The 26,060-nt window shown below is 37.0% G+C and overlaps 1 protein-coding gene across 1 annotated transcript in view; it reads right to left on the reverse strand.

Moving 5' to 3' along the window:
- PRKCE (protein kinase C epsilon) overlaps positions 1 to 26,060 on the reverse strand; it is a 941,255-nt gene that overhangs the window by 313,195 nt on the left and 602,000 nt on the right. The window contains 1 exon segment of the mRNA XM_053712727.1: positions 5,526 to 5,592. Within this exon segment, the coding sequence (XP_053568702.1) occupies positions 5,526 to 5,592 (67 nt within the window).

Genomic DNA, 26,060 nt, shown 5'->3' on the forward strand with positions numbered 1-26,060 from the left:
ATGATTTAAATAGAGCAGGCAATTTTAAATGGACACTGTACCCAAAAAATTTATTTCGTGATTCAGATTGAGCATGAAATTTTAAGCAACTTTCGAATTTACTCCTATTATCAAATTGTCTTCATTCTCTTGGTATCTTTATTTGAAATGCAAGAATGTAAGTTTAGATGCCGGCCCATTTTTGGTGAACAACCTGGTTGTCCTTGCTGATTGGTGGATAAATTCATCCACCAATAAAAAAGTGCTGTCCTGAGTGCTGAAACCAAAAAAAAGCTTAGATGCCTTCTTTTTCAAATAATGATAGCAAGAGAACGAAGAAAAATTGATAATAGGAGTAAATTAGAAAGTTGCTTAAAATTGCATGCTCTATCTGAATTACAAAAGAAAAAAATTGGGTTCAGTGTCCCTTTAAGCAACTTTCTAATTTACTCCTATTATCTTCGTTCTCTTGCTATCTTTATTTAAAAAGCAGGAATATAAAGCTTAGAAGCCGGCCCATTTTAGGTTCAGCACCCTGGATAGCGCTTACTTATTGGTGACTACATTCAGCCAACCAATAAGCAAGAGTAACCCAGGTTCTGTACCAAAAAGTGGATTTAGTATCTATATAAAAAAGCAAAAGCAATCACCTGTTAAAAAATTCAATTTTATATTAGTTTGCAAACACAGCTCGTTTAAAGGGATTTGAAACCCCAAATTTTTCATTCATGATTCAGATAGATAATACAATTTTAAACGATTTTCCAAGCAACTTCTTTTATCTAATTTGCTTCATTCTCTTGGTATTCTTTGTTGAAGGAGCAGTAATGCACTACTGGGAGCTAGCTGAAAGCCAATGAGAAAATAAGTATATGTGCAGCTACCAATCAGCAGTTTCTGAGCCTACCTAGGTATATTTTTCAACAAAAGGTACAAAGTGAACAAAAAATATTAGATAATAAAAATAAATTTAAAAACGTTGTTTAAAATAGCATGCTCTATATGAATCACGAAAGGAAAACATTGGTTTTCATGTCCATTTAACACTCTAACTTACAAACAATGCATTAACAAAAATGACATTTAGAAAAATATAATGTTATGTGTGCAATACAAAATGTGCATGCGTAAAAATAAAGATGCTTCTGATTGTGGTAAATCATGTTAAGTGACTTCAATCAGTACCCTGGGTAGCGCTTGCTGGTTGGTGGCTATATTTAGCCACCAATCCGCAAGCACTACCCAGGTGCTGAACCAAAAATGGGTCGGCTCCTAAGCTTAGATGTCTGCTTTTCAAATAAAGATACAAAGAGAACGAATACAATTTGATAATAGGAGTAAATTAGAATGTTGCTTAAAATTGCATGCGCTATATGAATTTATAGGGAAAAAAATTGGGTTTAGTATCCCTTAAGTACAGAGTGTGAGTTGTTGCATTTTCTAAAAGTTTAAATCTATACAGGACATGAAACTTTGACTCAGAGTATGTAATTTTAAACAACTTTACAATTTACTTCTATTGTCAAATTGGTTTCATTCTCTTGATATCTTTTTTTTTTTTTAAAGCAGAGAGATAAAGGGACATGAAACCCAAAATTATACTTTCATAATTCAGTTAGAGAATACATTTTCAAACAACTTTCTAATTTACTTCTATTATCTAATTTGTTTCATTCTCTTGTTATCATTTGTTGAAGGAGCAGCAATGCACTACTGGTTTCTAACTGAACACATGGGTAAGCCAATGACAATCAGCATATATCTGCAGGCACCAATCAGCAGCTAGAATCTAGGTTCTTTGCTGCTCCCGATCTTACCGAGATAAACCTTGCAGCAAAGGATAACAAGAGAAGGAAGCAAATTAAATAATAGAAGTAAATTGGAAAGTTGTTTAGAATTGTATTCTCTATCTGAATCATGAAAGAAAAATTTGGGGTTTCATGTCCCTTTAAGCTCAGAAGTTTGCATATATCTGCATCACTATATGGCAACAGCTTTGCAACAATGGTATACACTTTTTCATGTGCACACTACCTACCTAGGTATCTCTTCAACAAAGAATACAATGAGAAATAAGCAAATTTGAAAATAGAAGTAAATTAGGAACTTTTATTTAAAGTTGAATGCTCTGTCTGAAATGAAAAAGAAAATGTGGGTTGCACGTCCCTTTAATTAACAATGTACAAAAATAACATATTATAAAAAATTTGAGCTTTACATTAAAGGAATACTAAACCCAATTTTTCTTTCATTATTCCGATAGAGCATATCATTTTAAGCAACGTTCTAATTTACTCATATTATCAAATTTTCTATGTTCTATTGCTATCTTTATTTGAAAAAGCAGGAATGTAATGTTAGAAGCTGGCCCATTTTTGGTTTAGAACCTGGGTAGAGCTTGCTGATTGGTTTGCTACATTTAGTCACCAATAAGCAAGCGCTACCTAGGTGCTGAACCAAAAATGGGCCCGGCTCTTAAGCTTAAATTCTTGCTTTTTCAAATAAAGATAGCATTAGAACGAAGAAAATTTGATAATAGAAGTAAATTAGAAAGTTGCTTAAAATTGCATGCTCTATCTAACTCATGACAGAAAAAAAATGGGTTTAGTGTCCCTTTAATTCTGAAAAAGATCCCATTTTTTATTTGCTTATCCGGTTCGCAAAAACAGACATAGCAGATTTTGTTTTCACAGTAATTTGTGCACTACTTTAATGACAGAATTTATAAACAAGCTTTGTAGAATTCACGCACAATAGAGTCAGTATAAAACATTTCAGATATGGACGCCATACTTTTTGGCATTACAATAAGCAGGCAAATAAAGTCCTGATCAGCTTCTGAAATTACCATCGGAACTATGGTCACATCCTAAAATGCTTATCTATTGTTTTACATAACAAGAATTTCATTTGTTTATTTCTGAACTTCAAACAAATAATCACTACAATTTTTAAACATCCGCTCTTCATCTGTAAACTACTTTTGTTTGATTTAAATTATTCATGACCCTTCCCAAAGACATGAAAATGAATAAAAATATTACAATGTACTCATGTAAAAAAACATTTGTATTAAAATGAAGGGAAAATTAAACTTTCATAATTAAGACTGAATATTCATATTTTTTAATCCATTTTTATTACCAAATCTACTTCTTTCTTTCGCGTCCTTGAGAGTTTATCCAGTTAGGCTCATATATGGCTGCAGTGTTTGCAACAACGAATAACAAACATTGTTGCAAACACTGCTGGAATATAGTGTTCCTCTTGAACCTAACACAATATACCAAGGGCAAGAAGCAATTTAGACAACTGAAGTAAACTGGATTTTTTTTTAAATTGCATGGTCTGTCTGAATCATGAATTTTTAATTTGACTTACAAGTCCCTTAAAGGGACACTGTAACCAAAATTTTTCTTTTGTGATTCAGATAGAGCATGAAATTTTAAGCAACTTTTTAATTTACTCCTATTATCAAATTTTCTTCATTCTCTTGGAATCTTTATTTGAAATGCAAAAATGTAAGTTTAGATGCCGGCCCATTTTTGGTGAACAACCTGGGTTGTCCTTGCTGATTGGTGGATAAATTCATCCACCAATAAAAAAGTGCTGTCCAGAGTACTGAAACAAAAAAAAAGCTTAGATGCCTTCTTTTTAAAATAATAATAGCAAGAGAACGAAGAAAAAATGAAAATAGGAGTAAATTAGAAAGTTGCTTAAAATTGCATGCTCTTTCTGAATTACAAAAGAAAAAAATTGGGTAAAGTGTCCCGTTAAATAGTACTACAAAGCAGGAATACTCTGACTTTTTGTCTTTTTGGAGGGGGAGTTGTTTGCATGAATTCAGTTTTTTTGTAAAGAAGAAGCAATAGCCCAAATCACTTAGTGAATTCATCAGCCTAAAATGCCAACTGATCGTCTTAAGATATATAGATTTGCTGCTGACAGCTAATCACGGCTGAAGAGCAATTGACTGTTGGCTAAAATGTGAGTGAATTTGAACCATAAAGAGACAAGAGCATGTCCTATTCTCTGTAATCCGTAGAACAGAATAGTTGTTTAACTTTGCTTTTATCAGTGGAATGTGAGTTGCCATAGGGCCATTTTTAGGGTTTTAATCAATCTGAGGTTTATCCCAAAGCAATGCACAGATGCTCCTACCCATATATCACCTGCAATTCAAAATGCAATATAATTATTCAGCCTGTTATCTCACATGCAGAGTGACAGTATATTACCTATAATTGCACATATGAGCACACATCAACCGTCCCAGACCTTGTGACATTGCTATGGGTTACAAGGTCAAGTACAGTTAGCTAATCTAATACAGCAGTTTTACCTATAATATTACACACAGAGAGATCAATTGGATCAATTCTCAATCACTTTCTATCTGCTGCCTCTCTTTTATTCTCCTTATTCTAAAATTCCCATCTGTTGTTTCTCTTTTATCTTGTTCTCATTCCAATTTTATCTCCTCCTTTTCATTCTTTCCCCTCTTTCTTTTTTTCTATCAAATTATCAAGCCTTCTCCTGCTCTTTCGACTGCAGGTTCTCACAAGAGAACCTGCAGTCCGTATTTATGAAGCAGTGGTCATCGGTGCTTCCTATCCTCTTCTCCACCTCTTAGTTGAAGACTTTCAATCTCGCCGGTCACGTCCAACCGGGAGATTGACAGGTCCTGCCCGCTCGTGATTGGCTGTGCGCAGGCAGGGGGCAGCATTGCACGCGAGCGCAAAATGTACGCCCCTGTCCACCGTAGCTTGATAAATTGAGCCCTAAATGTCAGAGCCAAATATAAACTTTGTGAGTATTTGTATAGTTTGGAATTATTTGGGCACTTAGATGGTTAACTCGGACTGATTTATTATTCCTATCACAATATGTGTATTTTATGGCTGGGCTTCATGGATGGACTGTTGCCATTTTTATCTTCCAACGGTGCGCTATATACAAAAATAACTTAATTTTATGTAATGTTGGCCACTATTGCCTAAATTAAAAAAGATCTGCCCTGTAATGCAATAATACGTGTCCATATGGGTCAAACAGAACAAACAGAAATACAATAAACACCCGTGCTCCTATAAACGCGCATTTTACTCTAACAGACTCTAACTCAGAAATACACATGAAATCATGTAAACACTCGTATATTAGCATGAAAACGTACACATTTTTTGTATCTTTGTCCCTTTAACAAAGGTGGGTCAGTTTTCCACAGGTGTATGTCCCTTTAAAACAAACAGGTTAGGAAAACCAAAAGAGAGTTCTGGTGCCTCGACTGGCTGTGAAGTTGCCATGACAACAAAGAATATTTATAATCTTGCGAGTAACAGAAGTAGTCATTCATTTACATTTATGGAATTGTGAATGTGGTGTGGTTTACTCTATAAAGAATTATTTCAAACCTTCTAACAGAAATAAAGGTTATGTTTTTAAATAATAATAAGTGTCCATAATTACAACAAATATGCTATCTTGTTCCAAAATAAATACTAGTGGTGCTGTATGAATAGGAAATGTGTTTTCTCAAACTTTACTTCTGCACTTTGCAGTGTGAAGAGGTTCACCACTAGCACAGCTTCCTCATAATCTTGAATAAGGCAGCTTTTCAAGGTAAACAATGAGAACACATTGACCTCACTTAAACCTTTCTTAATAATCTTGCAAAAGCAATAAATAATGACATCAGCCATCACTTACAACAAGTATGAAACTAAATCAAGAATATAACACTGAGTTATGTAAGGATAGGTGTAACTAACCAAGTATTCCTCCCAATGGGTGAATGGAAGTACCCCAGGGCAAATACATCATGTCTCTTTTGTGTGCTTTAAATACTTTATCCTTGTTTATAATAGAAACAAGAAGCAAAAGAAAATGCATAATTTACTTGCTGATTTATTACATAAACAGATGGGGTGAAGCAATGGGTTTCACAATTTAAAATACAACAGTAACATATTATATAATTAAAATCCCCTAAATTTTAATTTAATGTTTCTTTGTAACTGCAGGTTAAAGGTATAGGAGCCGATTTATCAACCCACGAATGCAGCCATATGCAGCTGTTTCCTTGACGAGCCTTCAGGCTCGCCGGAAACAGGAGTTAAGAGGCAGCCATCTTAAGACCGCTGCTCCTTTACTCGTCGCCACCTCTGAGACGGCGGACAGCAATCAGCCCGATCGGATACGATCGGGTTGATTGACACAACCTCCTAGCGGCCGATTGGACGTGAATGTGTAGGGGCAGCATTTCACTAGAAATGCTTGTGCAATGATAAATGCCAACAGCCTATTCTGTGGACATTTATCGATGTGCGGCAGACATGATCCGCTGCCCGCACATTGATAATTCGGCACTATAGGGTCAGCACAGTTTACACAACAATCCCAGAACCCATGAGAATGACGTCCTCTCTACCTTCTATTTAATTGGTTGGTTGGTTGTTTTTTTTACAAAAAAACATTCATACATTAAAATGACTGTCCATTACCTTTTTATCACATCTATGCTCCCAACTGCCTTTAAGGCTGGCAGAAGGTGACAGTAATCACATATGCTTTCCAAAATCAACTTGCCTTTAAATGATTAGTAAATAAAGTAGATTTGCATAATCAACAAATGCATGATAAAAAGACAACGCAATAGCACTTAGTCTGATCTTAAATTGAGTAGTAGATTTTTTTTCTGACAAATTTCAAAGTGATGTCTATTTCCCCACCTCCTGTATTATGTGACAGCCATCAGCCAATCACAAATGCCTATACGTATATTCTGTGAATTCTTGCACATACTCAGTAGGAGCTGTTGACTCAAAAAGTGTAAATATAAAAAGACTGTGCACATTTTGTTAATGGAAGTAAATTGTTAAGTTGTTTAAATTTACATGCTCTACCTGAGTAGAGTGTCTTCAGTTCAAGCACCAAAAAGTTGTCCCAGGTTGGGAAATCATAATGTTAACGTACAGTACTTACTGATATGACTGGATTTAACCTTAGGCAAAGTAGACAGATATCTAGGAGCACATTTCTTTATAGATGTCCGTGTATGACTGGTACATAGTCATAGTTCTGTAACTACTTTCCCTTATACATTTTGTTCCCTTCAAAATTACCAGGAAATGAATGTATAGCTTGTGCATTGTTTGCATTAAGAGTATATGCTATGAATGTTGTCCCAGGGCACAGGTGGGATGGAAATAAATGAGATCATCCGAGAATTGGGGTTATAACTCAGTGGTAGAGGATTTGACTGCATCAGTGAAAAACATTTCTATGATTAGATGCAAATCAGAAGATGCATGGCCATAAAACAACCATCACAGAATATATTAATTCCACTACTTAAATGTAAAAATTCTGACACATGCACAACCCTACTGAGGGGTAGATTACAAGTGTAGCACCAGGGCCATCTTTAACACAAGGCAAAAGGGGCAGCTCCCCAGGGCCCAGTCTTTGTTGAGGGATCCAAGAGTTCCAAAAAAAAAATAAAAAAAAAATTTGTTGTTGTTGGTTCATGCCAGACTGCTGATGTCATGTGACATGGGGGACATACACAGTCAGTCCTAATACTGTCACAGCCAAAAGTTACTTGCTTATATTTATTTATGAGAAACTGTGCCAGACTGTGCCGGTGTCATGTGACATGCCAAGCTAGTGCCATTTGCTGTTTTAGATGTTCACTGTGCAGCACTGAATCCTAAGCCCTAACTCGGCATCCAGCCAATCCTACTACATCAGAAAAGGTCCTGCTGGGGTTATCACTGTTACCAGGTAACTGCTCTGGTGGTGGGGATTGTTTCTGGGTAGGGCTGACTGTAGGCGCATGCAGCAGAAAGCACGTGAGGATTTGAGCATCTGTGCAGATGCACACACTGCTCTCTTCAGTCTTGAGGCTGTGTGACTCGTCTCACACTGTATCCATGCAGCCTTGGACAGACAGCATCCAGCCTGCTGGTCCCCTTAGCCCTGCTCTTTCTGCTGTGGCCCTAAGATCAACTAACTGATGTTTGTTAGGGGAACAGTGCTTTGTAGAAAGGTGTCAGTAGGAAGAATAAGTGAGTGCACACATGCCCTCCCATGCAGCATCGTCTAGTGCAGGGTGAGAGGGAACTTGTTCCTAGCAAAGAAGTGACATGTGCTGCTGTGGCTGATGTATAGTGTCATGCTGATATTTTACACATTAAGGTAAGGTTTATTTGTATAGTTTCTTTTTATCTCTCTGTCTCAGATTTTACAGCTTCCCATAGTAGTTCTGCTGTTCCAGTCAGTAAACTTATATTTGTCTCCACATCCATGCATCCTCCTCAGTATTTACCTTGCTTTGCTCCTGTTGGCTGCCCTAAATCTCTTTAACCAGCTAACCTCACACCAGAATCACATTCAAAAGCATATTAAATTAATCCACAGTGGTGGAATTTATATATTTATTTACTTATTAGTATTGCTTAGGTCCAGTTTCACATATTGCAATTTATTTCATTTTTTTAAAAATGATTAGCCTAGCAGTGGATGATCCACTGCTGGGCTAATAATGTCAAAAAATTATAAAATAATTTGATTTAGTTGTTTTTTTGGGATGTTGGGGTGGAGAGCGAAATTGCATGGGGGGCAAGAAAAGGTTTGCCCAGGGTCCAGTCAATATTAAAGATGGCCCTGTGTAGTGCTCAATAATTAACTGTGCGTATTATGAAGTGAAAGTAAACTGTTTTCGCTTGTGCGCTAACCAGACACGCATAAAAGCGGAACTTATCGCGCGTGATAACCGATTCATCCATAGTAGTGAATGGAACAAAAAAAACGTGAGAAAAACCTAACACCATACTCACGTGCAAACCTGATCGCATATTCTCAAGTGCGCTAACCCGACATGAAAATATGAATATTTCACATTCGAATGTTCTTCACATAGCAGAATATGTTCTATTTATAATATATATATATATATATATGGTGTTTTTTTGGTAAAATATATATTTATACATATATATATATATATATATATATATATATATATATATATATATATATATATATATATATATATATATATATATATATATATATATATATAGGAATGTTGATTTATAAATACATAGAACATATTCTGCTATGTGAAAAACATTGAAATGTGAAATATTTACAGTAAATACACAGTATACTTTATTACATATGCATATTGCATAAATATGCTGTTTCATGTTTTCATCTACTTAAGTGTAAAGGGCTCCAATGCATTTGTGTGTATATATATATATATATATATACTATATACTGTATATGTATATATATATATATATATATATATATACTATATACTGTATAAGTATATATATATATATATATATATATATATATATATATATATATATATATATATATATATATATCAAAATAACAAGAGTATTGCATTGAGCAATGATACTTTTTTTATTGGACTAACTATACATTTATAAGTTGACAAGCTTTCGGAAGAGTTCCTTCCTTTATCAAGTCTAAAGCAATACTGACCAATTCAATGGAATTTACAGATTATATTTTAAAACACAGAATAGCTAAGAAGACAGTGGAGGGAGAGGAGGAGGTGTCGTAAAAATCATGAGGGGGGCTTAGGTAACAGGCAGACAGTGTCCAGTGTAGAAGAACAGACAGGGGAAATATATAGCTTTACATAGAGCATATACTGACATAAAGTTATATATCAACATTGAATAAATATCTATAAAGATGTGAAATTGTATATACAGGGGGAATACAAAAGTTAAAAAAGACACAAGTGTGGACATAGGCTTACCTGTGTACCTATGTATAAAGAATGTGGAATATGCAATGTAATTGACTAAGTGAAAGTACATTACAAAAAATTTTGATAATGTGTTAAGAATCCAGAGTCCACATTTAGTCCAGAATTAAACAGGTTGAAGTGCATTATCATTTTCATTTCAAAGGTTTTTCTTTCCATGGTGCTTTTGAAGTTGCCTCTGAGAATTTTGATTTTGAAGTTTTGGATGGAGTGTTCAGGTTGGGTGAAATGGTGACCAACAGGGGTGCAGTATTTTGTTTCACAGTGGTTTTTGATTGAGTGTCTGTGTAAGTTCATTCGAAGGTGCAGTTTTTGGCTCGTTTCTCCAATATAGCATCCCATTTCACATGCAGTGCAATGTATCATGTATACCACATTTGCAGATATACATGAATATGCTCCTTTAATGTTATAAGATTTATTATTGTGATTTGCTGTGCTGCTTTCACAAACTTGTTGACACAGTTTGCAGAGAGCTTTATAGCAGCACTTGGTTCCATTCTGAGTGTTCTTTTTCTCAAGGGGTAGCTTCCTATGTACCAGTTTCTGCTTTAGGTTAGGTGGTTGTCTGTATGCCAGGATTGGGGGGTTTTGAAATATTTTTTTGAGTGTGGGATCCTCTAAGAGTAGTGGCTGTAAGTCTTTTATGATTTTTCGTATCCCTTCCACAGCAGGGTTGTATTTGACTACTAGTGGGATACGTGATATGTTTTTCTTCTCCCTGTATTGTAGTAAGTGTTCACGTGGAGTATTGAGGGCAGAGTTAATTTTTTTATTTATAATCCTTGTTTTGTAACCTTTTTCTCTGAATGATTGGGACAGTGTGATGAGGTGTTTGTCACGGGTCCTTGGTATCTGAGCAAATTCTGTGGTATCTTGTAGCCTGACTGTAGATTATGGATTTTTTTTAATGTGATTGGGGTGGGAGCTGGAGCTGTGGAGGTAGCTGCATCTATCTGTTGGTTTCCTGTATACAGATGAGTGCAGTTTGCCATTTGAGATAGATATTGTTGTATCTAGGAAGCTGACACAGTCTCTAGAAAAGTTCATTTTAAGTTTGATTGATGCATGAAATAGATTAAATGATTTATTAAAATGTTCAAGGTTTTTTTCTCCTTCTGTCCATATGATGAAAATATCATCGATGTAGCAAAAGTATTTGAAGGGTTTGTGAGGGTGAGTGGCTAGGAATCTCTGTTCTAAGTCAGCCATGAAGAGGTTTGCGTACTGTGGTGACTGTACTGTGGCTGACTTAGAACAGAGATTCCTAGCCACTCACCCTCACAAACCCTTCAAATACTTTCGCTACATCGATGATATTTTCATCATCTACCTCCACAGCTCCAGCTCCCACCCCAATCCCATTAAAAAATCCATAATCTACAGATACCACAGAATTTGCTTAGATACCAAGGACCGTGACAAACACCTCATCACACTGTCCCAATCATTCAGAGAAAAAGGTTACAAAACAAGGATTATAAATAAAAAAATTAACTCTGCCCTCAATACTCCACGTGAACACTTACTACAATACAGGGAGAAGAAAAATATATCACGTATCCCACTAGTAGTCAAATACAACCCTGCTGTGGAAGGGATACGAAAAATCATAAAAGACTTACAGCCACTACTCTTAGAGGATCCCACACTCAAAAAAATATTTCCAAAACCCCCAATCCTGGCATACAGACAACCACCTAACCTAAAGCAGAAACTGGTACATAGGAAGCTACCCCTTGAGAAAAAGAACACTCAGAATGGAACCAAGTGCTGCTATAAAGCTCTCTGCAAACTGTGTCAACACGTTTGTGAAAGCAGCACAGCAAATCAAAATAATAAATCTTATAACATTAAAGGGGCATATTTATGTATATCTGCAAATGTGGTATACATGATACATTGCACTGCATGTGAAATGGGATGCTATATTGGAGAAACGAGCCAAAAACTGCACCTTCGAATGAACTTACACAGACACTCAATCAAAAACCACTGTGAAACAAAATACTGCACCCCTGTTGGTCACCATTTCACCCAACCTGACCACTCCATCCAAAACCTCAAAATCAAAATTCTCAGAGGCAACTTCAAAAACACCATGGAAAGAAAAACCTTTGAAATAAAAATGATAATGCACTTCAACCTGTTTAATTCTGGACTAAATGTGGACTCTGGATTCTTAACACATTATAAAACATTTTTGTAATGTACTTTCATTTAGTCAATTACATTGTATATTCCACATTATTTATACATAGGTACACAGGTAAGCCTATGTCCACACTTTTGTCTTTTTTAACTTTTGTATTCCCCCAGTATATACAATTTCACATCTTTATAGATATTGATTCAATGTTGATATATAACTTTATGTCAATATATGCTCTATGTAAAGCTATATATTTCCCCTGTCTGTTCTCCTACACTGGACACTGTCTGCCTGTTACCTAAGCCCCCCTCATGATTTTTACGACACCTCCTCCTCTCCCTGCACTGTCTTCTTAGCTATTCTGTGTTTTAAGATATAATCTGTAAATTCCATTGAATTGGTCAGTATTGCTTTAGACTTGATAAAGGAAGGAACTCTTCCGAAAGCTTGTCATCTTATAAATGTATAGTAAGTCCAATAAAAAAAGTATCATTGCTCAATGCAATACTCTTGTTATTTTGATATCTAAATCTCTGGACTAACACGGCTACTCCAATCAACGTGTGTGTATATATATATATATATATATATATATATATATATATATATATATATATATATATATATATATATATATATAGTACAGATGAAGCTTGCACTCTCTGGATTTTCAAAAAGGTGCTTTATTTAGCAAAAAATTTGACGTTTCGGGGATCAATCACCCCTTCATCAGACTGGTCTGATGAAGGGGTGATTGATCCCCGAAACGTCACATTTTTTGCTAAATAAAGCACCTTTTTGAAAATCCAGAGAGTGCAAGCTTCATCTGTACTGTATTAATTCGTGCCTGCACCCTGGTAGATGCTTTTTAAGTGAGAGTGCGCTTTTCTTACTCTATTATATATATATTTATATATTTATGTGTGTGTACATATTTATCTATGTGTATATATGTCTGTAAATACATATATTGTATACAACTAAAAAAAGAGAGTTACATTCACACAACTTGTGAATGAATGTCAAAGCATGACAAGGCTGCACTCAGGTTCAAAAGTAAATATTGTATATTAAACCCCTTGATAAGTCAAAAGAACACCTTAATTAAAAAGCTGCACTGATTTAAAATACACAGCTCTAAAATATAGAAAAAATGCAGACATCATTCAGTTATCTTCATCAATGCATTGTTTATTTAATCCATCTGTCTGTCTCCTTTCCACAGAAAACCATATTTGATTGCTTAATGTGTAAAGGTGCAACAGTGCTTAAGTGTACTGGCAGGTAAATAACAACCTGTTATCTATTTCCATGGAGTTAAGATTACAATTTATAAATAAAAAAATTCTGCCCAACTGATATTAGATTTCTTTTACTTTAACTAACAGCTACGTCAAATTAGATTATAAAATCCATTTCTAGAGGCAGCCAGTCAAACTATATGATTTTTCTGCATGGTCTTACAATGTCATCTATCAACGTCCAATACATTCTTATAATAAAGAATAAAAAATATGTGTCAAATTGGAAACAGATTTGCAATAGCTAAACTTATATACTAAACATTTTAATTATCTTTATTTTAAAGCAGTATGGTTAATTTTTATGAAACTCAGTGCACCAACATTTCATATTAAATCCCCGTGGAGATTAAAACTATGTTTAGCGCAACTAATTCCCTTTCTTGGAATAAATGTTTCTAAAATACACAGCAAGGAATGTGGGATGCTTTATGCTTTTAAAGAAGATCAGGAAATGTGGTTATGCTTAATATAGTTGCTACTTTATCAAAAAAATAAAGAGCATATTAAGTTAAGCTGAGTAACCTAACCACAAAACTAGAAAAATTCTAAGTAAGAAACAGTCACATAAGTATATGGGAAACAAGATCTATAAATATGTAATTTAATTTTACAGTATTATATTTAATTTTAGTTTTAAGTATATTTTCGTACAATGTTCTATTGCATTTCACCTTCCAAAGAGTTGTTTATTCATACGCAAATTAGGGATTCAATACTAGGGCACAACGTTATTTTTCCAGGGTTTGTATTTTAAAAAAAAATGTTTTTAGGAAACTGGTGTTTGATATTTTGAAAAAATACAAAAAAAAACTGAATATTGGAATTTTGTATTGGACTAAACCTTCAGGACATAAGTTTTCTCTAAAATTCACTAGCATGGTAAGAACCCTAAATCCATTCTCTAAAGAAAAAAGATTGCAAGTAGCAGGACACCCTTCCTTGATTTCTCTGACCTTTTCCCTCCTAAAGCACTATTAAAGGAGCACTAAACACATTTTTGCTCCTCCCTCTAATCATGGGTGCCGCCATATTGGAACCTAGATTACACTGCAGGTATCTAAAGGAGAGTTAGTACCCATGTGCAAACAGGTCAGCACTGGAATGTAGTGAAATGTAGATTACAACATGGCGGCACCCATAACTAGAGGGAAGTAGGAAATAACCTCAATAATATGCTTATCAAATGTATTTTGTATATAATGTCCCTTTTAATATTAAGCTGTGAAAAGATGATTACCACATTGAACACAATCTAAGGTCATTACACAAACATGTGACCAGAATTAGTGCTTAAAAATGTCCCCAGTCAATCCACTCTCAAGATTATTCTCGAGGCAATGGTTACACAAATTCTGGCCTCTCAGGGCCATGCAATCTTTGCTAACAATGTTGAACAGATCTAATATTAAAGTAATGGTAAATCCTAGCATTTCAATGCCGAAGGGCCAGCACGGCTATTGGCTAAGAGGTAGAAACATCACCTCAATGAAAAAATAGCATTTTTCTGTGGGCGTCCGGAGGTGCTCAGCACGACATAAACTGCATGCATATAAAGGAACTTTCAGCATGAATGTTTTTATACTTCATAACTGAAAGTCCCCTTTATTTATAGCACTGGCAAATCCTTGTGTTTCTAAAACGCTAGGATTTACTATCACTTTAACTTCTGAATTACATGCACACCACTTCTGGTAATGGACTGAACAAGATCTGTCACTATGGTCTTGCTGTAAGAAAACTGGAGTTAACTCTAAACTTAACCCGCTGGAGGGAGAAACGTTCATACCCTTCAGGACTTGCTATCACCCATTGTATGGTCAAAGTTTCTTTGGCCCAAAGGCAACCTGAGATGAATGTGTATGAGTAGCTAAAGTGATGTGCATGTCATGTATTGTGGGATTGTATTTTCTATATTGTTTTTCTCCAATAAATGTTTATATATATATACACTATATATATATATAAAGTGGGGGCTAAACCTGGAAGTCCCGGAGAATGGCTAGCTGTCTCCCATAGAAAGTAATGAAGCTTTCTGCAATAGAGGATCTTACAGTGGACCGAGAACAAGAAAGAGAGCATCGTGCACTGGTAGCAACATTTATTTAAAGCATAAACAAATCAGACTGCTCTGTTATCAATGTATTTTATGTGGCATTTACTTCTACTTTAGCATACATGTCTTTTTCTACCAGTACATTCAATGCATTGTGTATTTTGAAACAAAATATTTAGCTTTCATTTCGGAAAAAAAATCAGAGAGATCTGCAAAATGTATCACGCATGCAATGAGACCTGTAATGGAAAATCAAACATGCCCAAGGAACACCCTTGTTCAGCCCACTCAATAAAGCTGTGAGATAGGTTTTATCTATAAGTATGCCTTGCATTTTGTCCTTTTTGGTAGGAGTATAACTTTGTATTTTGAAATTACATTGAACATTAATGTTTTTCACTATTTACGTTAAATGCAACTTTTTCCATTGTATTTTGAATTGAATGTAAACTTTCATGATTTAGTGCCCTGTTTCTAAAAATACTAATAAAACAGGGGCACTTTCATTCATGAAAGTTTACATTGCAGCGTATTTTTACAAATACTTACCTTTCTCTTCAGCAAAGCCGGATCTGGGGTCCCCCGCCCGCAGCTCCTCTGTACTTACGTCACCAATGACAAAACCGGCTTCCTCCAATCATGGCTTCCCCCCCAGATCGTCTATCTCATGAGGCCACGCCATGATTGGAGAAAGCCGGTTTCATCATTACTGTGTAAGTACAGCATGAGAAGCGGGCGGGGGATTGCCGATCCTGCGTCGCTGAAGAGAAAGGTAAGTATTTGTAAAAATACGCTGCAATGTAATCTTTCATGAATGAAAGTGCCCCTGTTTTAATTAGTATTTTTAAAAACCGGGCACTAATTCATGAAAGTTTACATTCATTTTAAATAAGAACTTTAACCCCTTAATGACCGCAGCACTTTTCCATTTTCTGTCCGTTTGGGACCAAGGCTATTTTTACATTTCTGCAGCGTTTGTGTTTAGCTGTAATTTTCCTCTTACTCATTTACTGTACCCACACATATTATATATCGTTTTTCTCGCCATTAAGTGGACTTTTTAAAGATACCATTATTTTCATCATATCTTATAATTTACTATAAAAAAAATTATATAATATGAGGAAAAAATGGAAAAAAACACACTTTTTCAAACTTTGACCCCCAAAATCTGTTACACATCTACAACCACCAAAAAACACCCATGCTAAATAGTTTCTAAATTTTGTCCTGAGTTTAGAAATACCCAATGTTTACATGTTCTTCACTTTTTTTGTAAGTTATAAGGCAATAAATACAAGCAGCACTTTGCTATTTCCAAACCCCTTTTTTTTCAAAATTAGCGCTAGTTACATTGGGACACTGATATCTTTCAGGAATCCCTGAAAATCCCTTAACATGTATATATTTTTTTTTAGAAGACACCCCAAAGTATTGATCTAGGCCCATTTTGGTATATTTCATGCCACCATTTCACCGCCAAATGCAATCAAATAAAGAAAATCGTTCACTTTTTCACAATTTTTTTGACAAACTTTAGGTTTCTCACTGAAATTATTTACAAACAACTTGTGCAATTATGGCATAAATGGTTGTAAATTATTCTCTGAGATCCCCTTTGTTCAGAAATAGCAGACATGTATGGCTTTTGTTGTTGCTTTTTGGTAATTAGAAGGACGCTAAATGCCACTGCGCACCACAAGTGTATTATGCCAAGCAGTGAAGGGGTTTAATTAGGGAGCATGTAGGGAGCTTCTAGGGTTAATTTTAGCTTTAGTGTAGTGTAGTAGACAACCCAAAGTATTGATCTAGGCCCATTTTGGTATATTTCATGCCACCATTTCACCGCCAGATGCGATCAAATTAAAAAAAATGTTAAATTTTTCACAATTTTAGGTTTCTCACTGAAATCATTTACAAGCAGCTTGAGCAATTATGTCACAAATGGTTGTAAATGCTTCTCTGGGATCCCCTTTGTTCAGAAATAGCAGACATATATGACTTTGGCGTTGCTTTTTGGTAATTAGCTTTCTGCAATAGAGGATCTTACAGTGGACCGAGAACAAGAAAGAGAGCATCGTGCACTGGTAGCAACATTTATTTAAAGCATAAACAAATCAGACTGCTCTGTTATCAATGTATTTTATGTGGCATTTACTTCTACTTTAGCATACATGTCTTTTTCTACCAGTACATTCAATGCATTGTGTATTTTGAAACAAAATATTTAGCTTTCATTTCGGAAAATAAATCAGAGAGATCTGCAAAATGTATCACGCATGCAATGAGACCTGTAATGGAAAATCAAACATGCCCAAGGAACACCCTTGTTCAGCCCACTCAATAAAGCTGTGAGATAGGTTTTATCTATAAGTATGCTTTGCATTTTGTCCTTTTTGGTAGGAGTATAACTTTGTATTTTGAAATTACATTGAACATTAATGTTTTTCACTATTTACGTTAAATGCAACTTTTTCCATTGTATTTTGAATTGAATGTAAACTTTCATGATTTAGTGCCCTGTTTCTAAAAATACTAATAAAACAGGGGCACTTTCATTCATGAAAGTTTACATTGCAGCGTATTTTTACAAATACTTACCTTTCTCTTCAGCAAAGCCGGATCTGGGGTCCCCCCGCCCGCAGCTCCTCTGTACTTACGTCACCAATGACAAAACCGGCTTCCTCCAATCATGGCTTCCCCCCCAGATCGTCTATCTCATGAGGCCACGCCATGATTGGAGAAAGCCGGTTTCATCATTACTGTGTAAGTACAGCATGAGAAGCGGGCGGGGGATTGCCGATCCTGCGTCGCTGAAGAGAAAGGTAAGTATTTGTAAAAATACGCTGCAATGTAAACTTTCATGAATGAAAGTGCCCCTGTTTTAATTAGTATTTTTAAAAACCGGGCACTAATTCATGAAAGTTTACATTCATTTTAAATAAGAACTTTAATGAATAATTTTCATTTTGCTGTATACTTGTAATATGACTATTAATGTATATTATTATTAATATTATTTTTGATATGTAGCCTACCAGGACTAGAACAGGAATTTTGCAATTAAAAGAAACATAGTATCTATTAAAACTACAGGTTTATTTAAAAAAAAAAAAAAAGTTTAAAACACATTTAGTCTAACCAGTGAATGAAAGGGAAAAAGTTATTTTTGGTGTTGGCCATATAATGTGGTTTAGAGGGAAGCAAATAACAAATATATGTGCTTCTGACAATCAATACAAAGTCAGGCTCACTTCTGTAGATTTGAATGATTACAGAATGTCTGATATAGCACAATTGTCATCTAATAAACTCATGCAGACTGGGGGGAAAAATACCTTCTTAAAAGAAGTTCAAATAAAACTTGCAAATTTTTATCATTAATTGATTTATTAATTATAAGTGATGGTAAACTTTAGCTAATCAAATGCCATAAATTTAATCTTTGCCATTAAAAAGTATATGTGTACCTTTTTGTTTTTAATCTATCTGTGAAAAGGGTTAAATCCATGTCTGTAGTAATGCTTATATTACAATGTTATGCCGACCCACAAAGATGAACCCTTTTATTTTATGACAATTCCAATGAACATCCAATCAGTGTGTGTGTCATATGACACTCTTAAAGTTCAGTCCTTAGGAAGCCTATAAAGAGAGTTGGTTGAGACTGCTCTCTATGACACAGGCCAACCAAAAGAGGAAATAAAGGGGGTGGAGGAACAAAAGATACCAAGTAGATTATAATTATTTATTATAACATATGTATACACTTTTTAAAAATAAAAATAAATATGTGGTTTTGCTTGTACACAAATATATTTTTCCTTGCAACATTCTTAAAGTCTGAAATTTACCTTCACGTTAAATATTTCATTTAATGATTAAAGAGACAGTAAAGTAAAAAACATAATTTATGCTTACCTGATAAATTCCTTTCTTCTGTTGTGTGATCAGTCCACGGGTCATCATTACTTCTGGGATATAACTCCTCCCCAACAGGAAATGCAAGAGGATTCACCCTGCAGAGCTGCATATAGCTCCTCCCCCCCTACGTCACTCCCAGTCATTCGACCAAGAATCAACGAGAAAGGAGAAACCAAGGGTGAAGTGGTGACTGGAGTATAATTTAAAAGATATTTACCTGCCCTTAAAACAGGGCGGGCCGTGGACTGATCACACAACAGAAGAAAGGAATTTATCAGGTAAGCATAAATTATGTTTTCTTCTGTTATGTGTGATCAGTCCACGGGTCATCATTACTTCTGGGATACCAATACCAAAAGCAAAAGTACACAGATGACGGGAGGGATAGGCAGGCTCATTATACAGAAGGAACCACTGCCTGAAGAACCTTTCTCCCAAAAATAGCTCCGAAGAAGCAAAAGTGTTAAATTTGTAAAATTTGGAAAAAGTATGAAGCGAAGACCAAGTTGCAGCCTTGCAAATCTGTTCAACAGAGGCCTCATTCTTAAAGGCCCAAGTGGAAGCCACAGCTCTAGTAGAATGAGCTGTAATTCTTTCAGGAGGCTGCTGTCCAGCAGTCTCATAGGCTAAACGAATTATGCTACGAAGCCAGAAGGAGAGAGAGGTAGCCGAAGCCTTATGACCTCTCTCTGACCAGAGTACACGACAAACAGGGAAGACGTTTGTCGAAAATCTTAGTTGCCTGCAAGTAGAACTTGAGGGCACGAACTACATCCAGATTGTGTAGAAGACGTTCCTTCTTTGAAGAAGGATTTTGACACAAGGATGGAACAACAATCTCTTGATTGATATTCCTGTTAGTGACTACCTTAGGTAAGAACCCAGGTTTAGTACGCAGAACTACCCTTGTCTGAGTGAAAAATCAGATAAGGAGAATCACAATGTAAGGCTGATAACTCAGAGACTCTTCGAGCCGAGGAAATAGCCATTAAAAACAGAACTTTCCAAGATAACAATTTTATATCAATGGAATGAAGGGGTTCAAACGGAACACCCTGTAAAATGTTAAGACTAAGTTTAACTCCATGCGGAGCAACCAGTTTTAAACACAGGCTTGATCCTAGCTAAAGCCTGACAAAAGGCCCTGGACGTCTGGATTTTCTGACAGACGCCTGTGTAACAAGATGGACAGAGCTGAGATCTGTCCCTTTAATGAGCTAGCCGATAAACCCTTTTCTAAACCTTCTTGTAGAAAGGACAATATCCTAGGAATCCTAACCTTACTCCAGGAGTAACCTTTGGATTCGCACCAGTATAGGTATTTACGCATATCTTATGGTAAATCCTTCTGGTAACAGGCTTCCTAGCCTGTATCAGGGTATCAATAACCGACTCAGAAAAACCACGTTTTGATAAAATCAAGCGTTCAATTTCCAAGCAGTCAGCTTCAGAGAAGTTAGATTTTGAAGTTTGAATGGACCCTGTATCAGAAGGTCCTGTCTTAGAGGTAGAGACCAAGGCGGACAGGATGACATGTCCACTAGATCTGCATACCAAGTCCTGCGTGGCCATGCAGGCGCTATTAGAATCACTGATGCTCTCTCCTGTTTGATTTTGGCAATCAATCGAGGAAGCAGCGGGAAGGGTGGAAACACATAAGCCATCCCGAAGTTCCAAGGTGCTGTCAAAGCATCTATCAGAACCGCTCCCGGATCCCTGGATCTGGACCCGTAGCGAGGAAGTTTGGCGTTCTGGCGAGACGCCATGAGATCTATCTCTGGTTTGCCCCAACGTCGAAGTATTTGGGCAAAGACCTCCGGATGAAGTTCCCACTCCCCCGGATGAAAAGTCTGGCGACTCAAGAAATCCGCCTCCCAGTTCTCCACTCCCGGGATGTGGATTGCTGACAGGTGGCAAGAGTGAGACTCTGCCCAGCGAATTATCTTTGATACTTCCATCATTGCTAGGGAGCTTCTTGTCCCTCCTTGATGGTTGATGTAAGCTACAGTCGTGATGTTGTCCGACTGAAACCTGATGAACCCCCGAGTTTTTAACTGGGGCCAAGCCAGAAGGGCATGGAGAACTGCTCTTAATTCCAGAATGTTTATTGGCAGGAGACTTTCCTCCTGATTCCATTGTCCCTCGAGCCTTCAGAGATTTCCAGACAGCGCCCCAACCTAGTAGGCTGGCGTCTGTTGTTACAATTGTCCAGTCCGGCCTGCTGAATGGCATCCCCCTGGACAGATGTGGCCGAGAAAGCCACCATAGAAGAGAGTTTCTGGTCTCTTGATCCAGATTCAGAGTAGGGGACAAGTCTGAGTAATCCCCATTCCACTGGACTCAGCATGCACAATGCAGCGGTCTGAGATGTAGACGTGCAAAGGGTACTATGTCCATTGCTGCTACCATTAAGCCGATCACCTCCATGCATTGAGCTACTGACGGGAGTTGAATGGAATGAAGGACACGGCGATGCATTTAGAAGCTTTGTTAATCTGTCTTCTGTCAGATAAATCTTCATTTCTACAGAATCTATAAGAGTCCCCAAGAATGGAACTCTTGTGAGAGGAAAAAGAGAACTCTTCTTTTCGTTCACTTTCCATCCATGCGACCTTAGAAATGCCAGAACTAACTCTGTATGAGACTTGGCAGTTTGAAAGCTTGAAGCTTGTATCAGAAATGTCGTCTAGGTACGGAGCTACCGAAATTCCTCGCGGTCCTTAGTACCGCCAGAAGGGCACCCAGAACCTTTGTGAAGATTCTTGGAGCCGTAGCCAATCCGAATGGAAGAGCTACAAACTGGTAATGCCTGTCTAAGAAGGCAAACCTTAGATACCGGTAATGATCTTTGTGAATCGGTATGTGAAGGTAAGCATCCTTTAAATCCACTGTGGTCATGTACTGACCCTTTTGGATCATGGGGTAAGATTGTCCGAATAGTTTCCATTTTGAAACGATGGAACTCTTAGGAATTTGTTTTAGGATCTTTAAATCCAAGATTGGCCTGAAAGTTCCCTCTTTTTTGGGAACCACAAACAGGTTTGAGTAAAACCCTTGTCCTGTTCCGACCGCGGAACCGGATGGATCACTCCCATTAATAACAGATCTTGTACACAGCGTAGAAACGCTTCTTTCTTTATCTGGTTTGTGACAACCTTGACAGATGAAATCTCCCTCTTGGGGGAGAGAATTTTGAAGTCTAGAAGGTATCCCTGAGATATGATCTCTAGCGCCCAGGGATCCTGAACATCTCTTGCCCAAGCCTGGGCGAAGAGAGAGAGTCTGCCCCCCACTAGATCCGGTCCCGGATCGGGGGGCCCTCGGTTCATGCTGTCTTTGGGGCAGCAGCAGGTTTCCTGGCCTGCTTGCCCTTGTTCCAGGACTGGTTAGGTTTCCAGCCTTGTCTGTAACGAGCAACAGCTCCTTCCTGTTTTGGTGCAGTGGAAGTTGATGCTGCTCCTGCTTTGAAATTCCGAAAGGGACGAAAATTAGACTGTCTAGCCTTAGCTTTGGCTTTGTCCTTGAGGCAGGGCGTGGCCCTTACCTCCTGTAATGTCAGCGATAATTTCTTTCAAACCGGCCCAAATAAAGTTTGCCCCTTGAAAGGTATATTAAGTAATTTTGGACTTAGATGTTACATCAGCTGACCAGGATTTTAGCCACAGCGCCCTACGTGCCTGAATGGCGAATCCTGAGTTTCTTAGCCGTAAGTTTGGTTAAATGTACTACGGCCTCCGAAATGAATGAATTAGCTAGTTTAAGGACTCTATGGCCTGTCCGTAATGTCGTCCAGCGTAGCTGAACTAAGGTTCTCTTCCAGAGACTCAATCCAAAATGCTGCCGCAGCCGTAATCGGCGCGATGCATGCAAGGGGTTGCAATATAAAACCTTGTTGAACAAACATTTTCTTAAGGTAACCCTCTAATTTTTTTATCCATTGGATCTGAAAAAGCACAGCTATCCTCCACCGGGATAGTGGTACGCTTAGCTAAAGTAGAAACTGCTCCCTCCACCTTAGGGACCGATTGCCATAAGTCCGCGTGTGGTGGCGTCTATTGGAAACATCTTTCTAAATATTGGAGGGGGTGAGAACGGCACACCGGGTCTATCCCACTCCTTAGTAACAATTTCAGTTAGTCTCTTAGGTATAGGAAAAAACGCAGTACTCGCCGGTACCGCAAAGTATTTATCAACCCTACACAATTTCTCTGGTATTGCAACAGTGTTACATTCTCCAATTTAAATTTAAAATTTGAAAATATCTGAATCCAATCGTTTGGGATCAGAACCATCACCCACAGAATGAAGCTCTCCGTCCTCATGCTCTGCAAGCTGTGACGCAGTATCAGACATGGCCCTAGTATTATCAGCGCACTCTGTTCTCACCCCAGAGTGATCACGCTTGCCTCTTAGTTCTGGTAATTTAGCCAAAACTTCAGTCATAACAGTAGCCATATCTTGTAATGTTATCTGTAATGGCCGCCCAGATGTACTAGGGCGCCATAATATCACGCACCTCCCGGGCGGGAGATGCAGGTACTGACACGTGAGGCGAGTTAGTCGGCATAACCTCTCCCCTCGCTGTTGGTGAAATTTGTTCAATTTGTACAGTATGGCTTTTATTTAAAGTAGCATCAATACAGTTAGTACATAAATTTCTATTGGGCTCCACCTTGGACATTGGAACAAATGACACAGATATCTTCCTCTGAATCAGACATGTTTAACACACTAGCAATAAACTTGCAACTTGGTTACAATCTTATTTTAACAAGAACGTACTGTGCCTCAAAGAAGCACTAAACGATTAAATGACAGTTGAAATAATGAACTGAAAGACAGTTATAGCATCAATCCTTAAAAACAACACAACTTTTAGCAGAAGGTTTGTTCCCATTAGTAAAGTAACAATAATTAAATTTGAAACAAAAAAATTACAGAGCAACGTTTTTAATCACAGTCAATATATAAGTCTCACAGCTCTGCTGAGAGAATCTACCTCCCTCCAAAGAAGTTTGAAGACCCCTGAGTTCTGTTAGAGATGAACCGATCATGCAGGAAATACAAGAGTAACTGACTGGAAATTTTTTATGCGTAGCAAAGAGCGCCAAAAACGGCCCCTCCCCCTCACACACAGCAGTGAGAGAGAAACGAAACTGTCACAATTAAAACAAGCAACTGCCAAGTGGAAAATAATGCCCAAATATTTATTCACTCAGTACCTCAGAAAATGCAAACGATTCTACATTCCAGCAAAAACGTTTAACATATAAATACCTATTAAAAGGGTTAATGTACTTTTAACAGAGTAATTCCGGTGAAATACCGATCCCCAGAATACTGAAGTGTAGAATATACAACATGTCATTATAACGGTATGGCAGGATTTTCTCATCAATTCCATTCAGAAAAAATAAAAACTGCTACATACCTCAATGCAGATTCATCTGCCCGCTGTCCCTGATCTGAAGCTTTACCTCCCTCAGATGGCCGAGAAACAGCAATAGGATCTTAACTACTCCGGGTAAAATCATAGTAAAAACTCTGGTAGATTCTTCTTCAAACTCTGCCAGAGAGGCAATAACACGCTTCCGGTGCTATTGTAAAAATAACAAACTTTGATTGAAGTTATAAAAACTAAGTATAATCACCATAGTCCTCTCTCACATCATCCTATCTAGTCTTTGGGGTGCAAGAGAATGACTGGGAGGTGACGTAGAGGGGAGTGAGCTATATGCAGCTCTGCTGGGTGAATCCTCTTGCATTTCCTGTTGGGGAGGAGTTATATCCCCAGAAGTAATGATGACCCGTGGACTGATCACACATAACAGAAGAAATTTAAACTTTCACTATACAGAGAGAGCAACGCAATGCAAAACAAACTTTCCAATTTACTTCTATTATCAATATTGCTTCATTATATTGGAATCCTTTGTTGAAGCGTAAACCCTGGATAGGCTCAAGAGCAGGCAAATGCACCACTGGAGCTAGCTGAACACATCGGGTAAGCCAATGATAAGAGACATATATGTGCAGCCACCAATTACCCCAGGGGTGCATCAATGCTCCTTAAAGGGGCATTAAACATTTTAGGATGGCAATATAAAAAGTCTACAATATACTTTCATTATTATTTTGTCACCCATTTCCTGTAATTCCATTCTGAAATTGTGAGCTTTTCAGCTCCTGTTAGAAAATGGAAGTGCAGAACAGATGTTATATCCTCCACAGTGACTCTAGTGACCTATTTATAACTGTTCCTAATTGGTCACAGCAGAAAAGGGTAACTAAGTTACAACATGCTGCTCCCATTGCCTCATATACACTACATAAACTTTACACTTATTTGTCAATATTTAAACAGCTAATGAATCTTTATAGAATACATCTACATGTTAGTCTCAGACTAATCTTATCTTTGAATGCATCTTTCTATCTAGCATGTATTTAGTGTTTATTGTCCCATGAAAGAAACAAACGTTTTTTCATAAATTGGTTAAGAATTAGTAAAATATATGTTACTGGGTATATAGTATATAGAGGCCCACTTTAAAGAGATATGAAACCCAAAAATGTTCTTTGTGATTCAGACAAGCACATGTAATAAAAAAAAAAGTTTCCAATTTACTTCTATTATCAAGTTGCTTTGTTACTATAGAATTCTTTATTCAATAGATACAGAGGAAGGCTGTCTGGGGCACTGCATGGCAGAAAACAGTGCTGCCATCTGGTGATCTTTCAAATGGATAAGATTCTGCAAAACTGCTGCCATATAGTGGGCCAGGCATGTGCACACTCCGGAGCTTATATCCCTGCTTTTCAAAAAAATATACC

This window comes from Bombina bombina, chromosome 4 (genome assembly GCF_027579735.1).
Source record: "Bombina bombina isolate aBomBom1 chromosome 4, aBomBom1.pri, whole genome shotgun sequence".
In the NCBI taxonomy this organism is placed as follows: domain Eukaryota; kingdom Metazoa; phylum Chordata; class Amphibia; order Anura; family Bombinatoridae; genus Bombina; species Bombina bombina.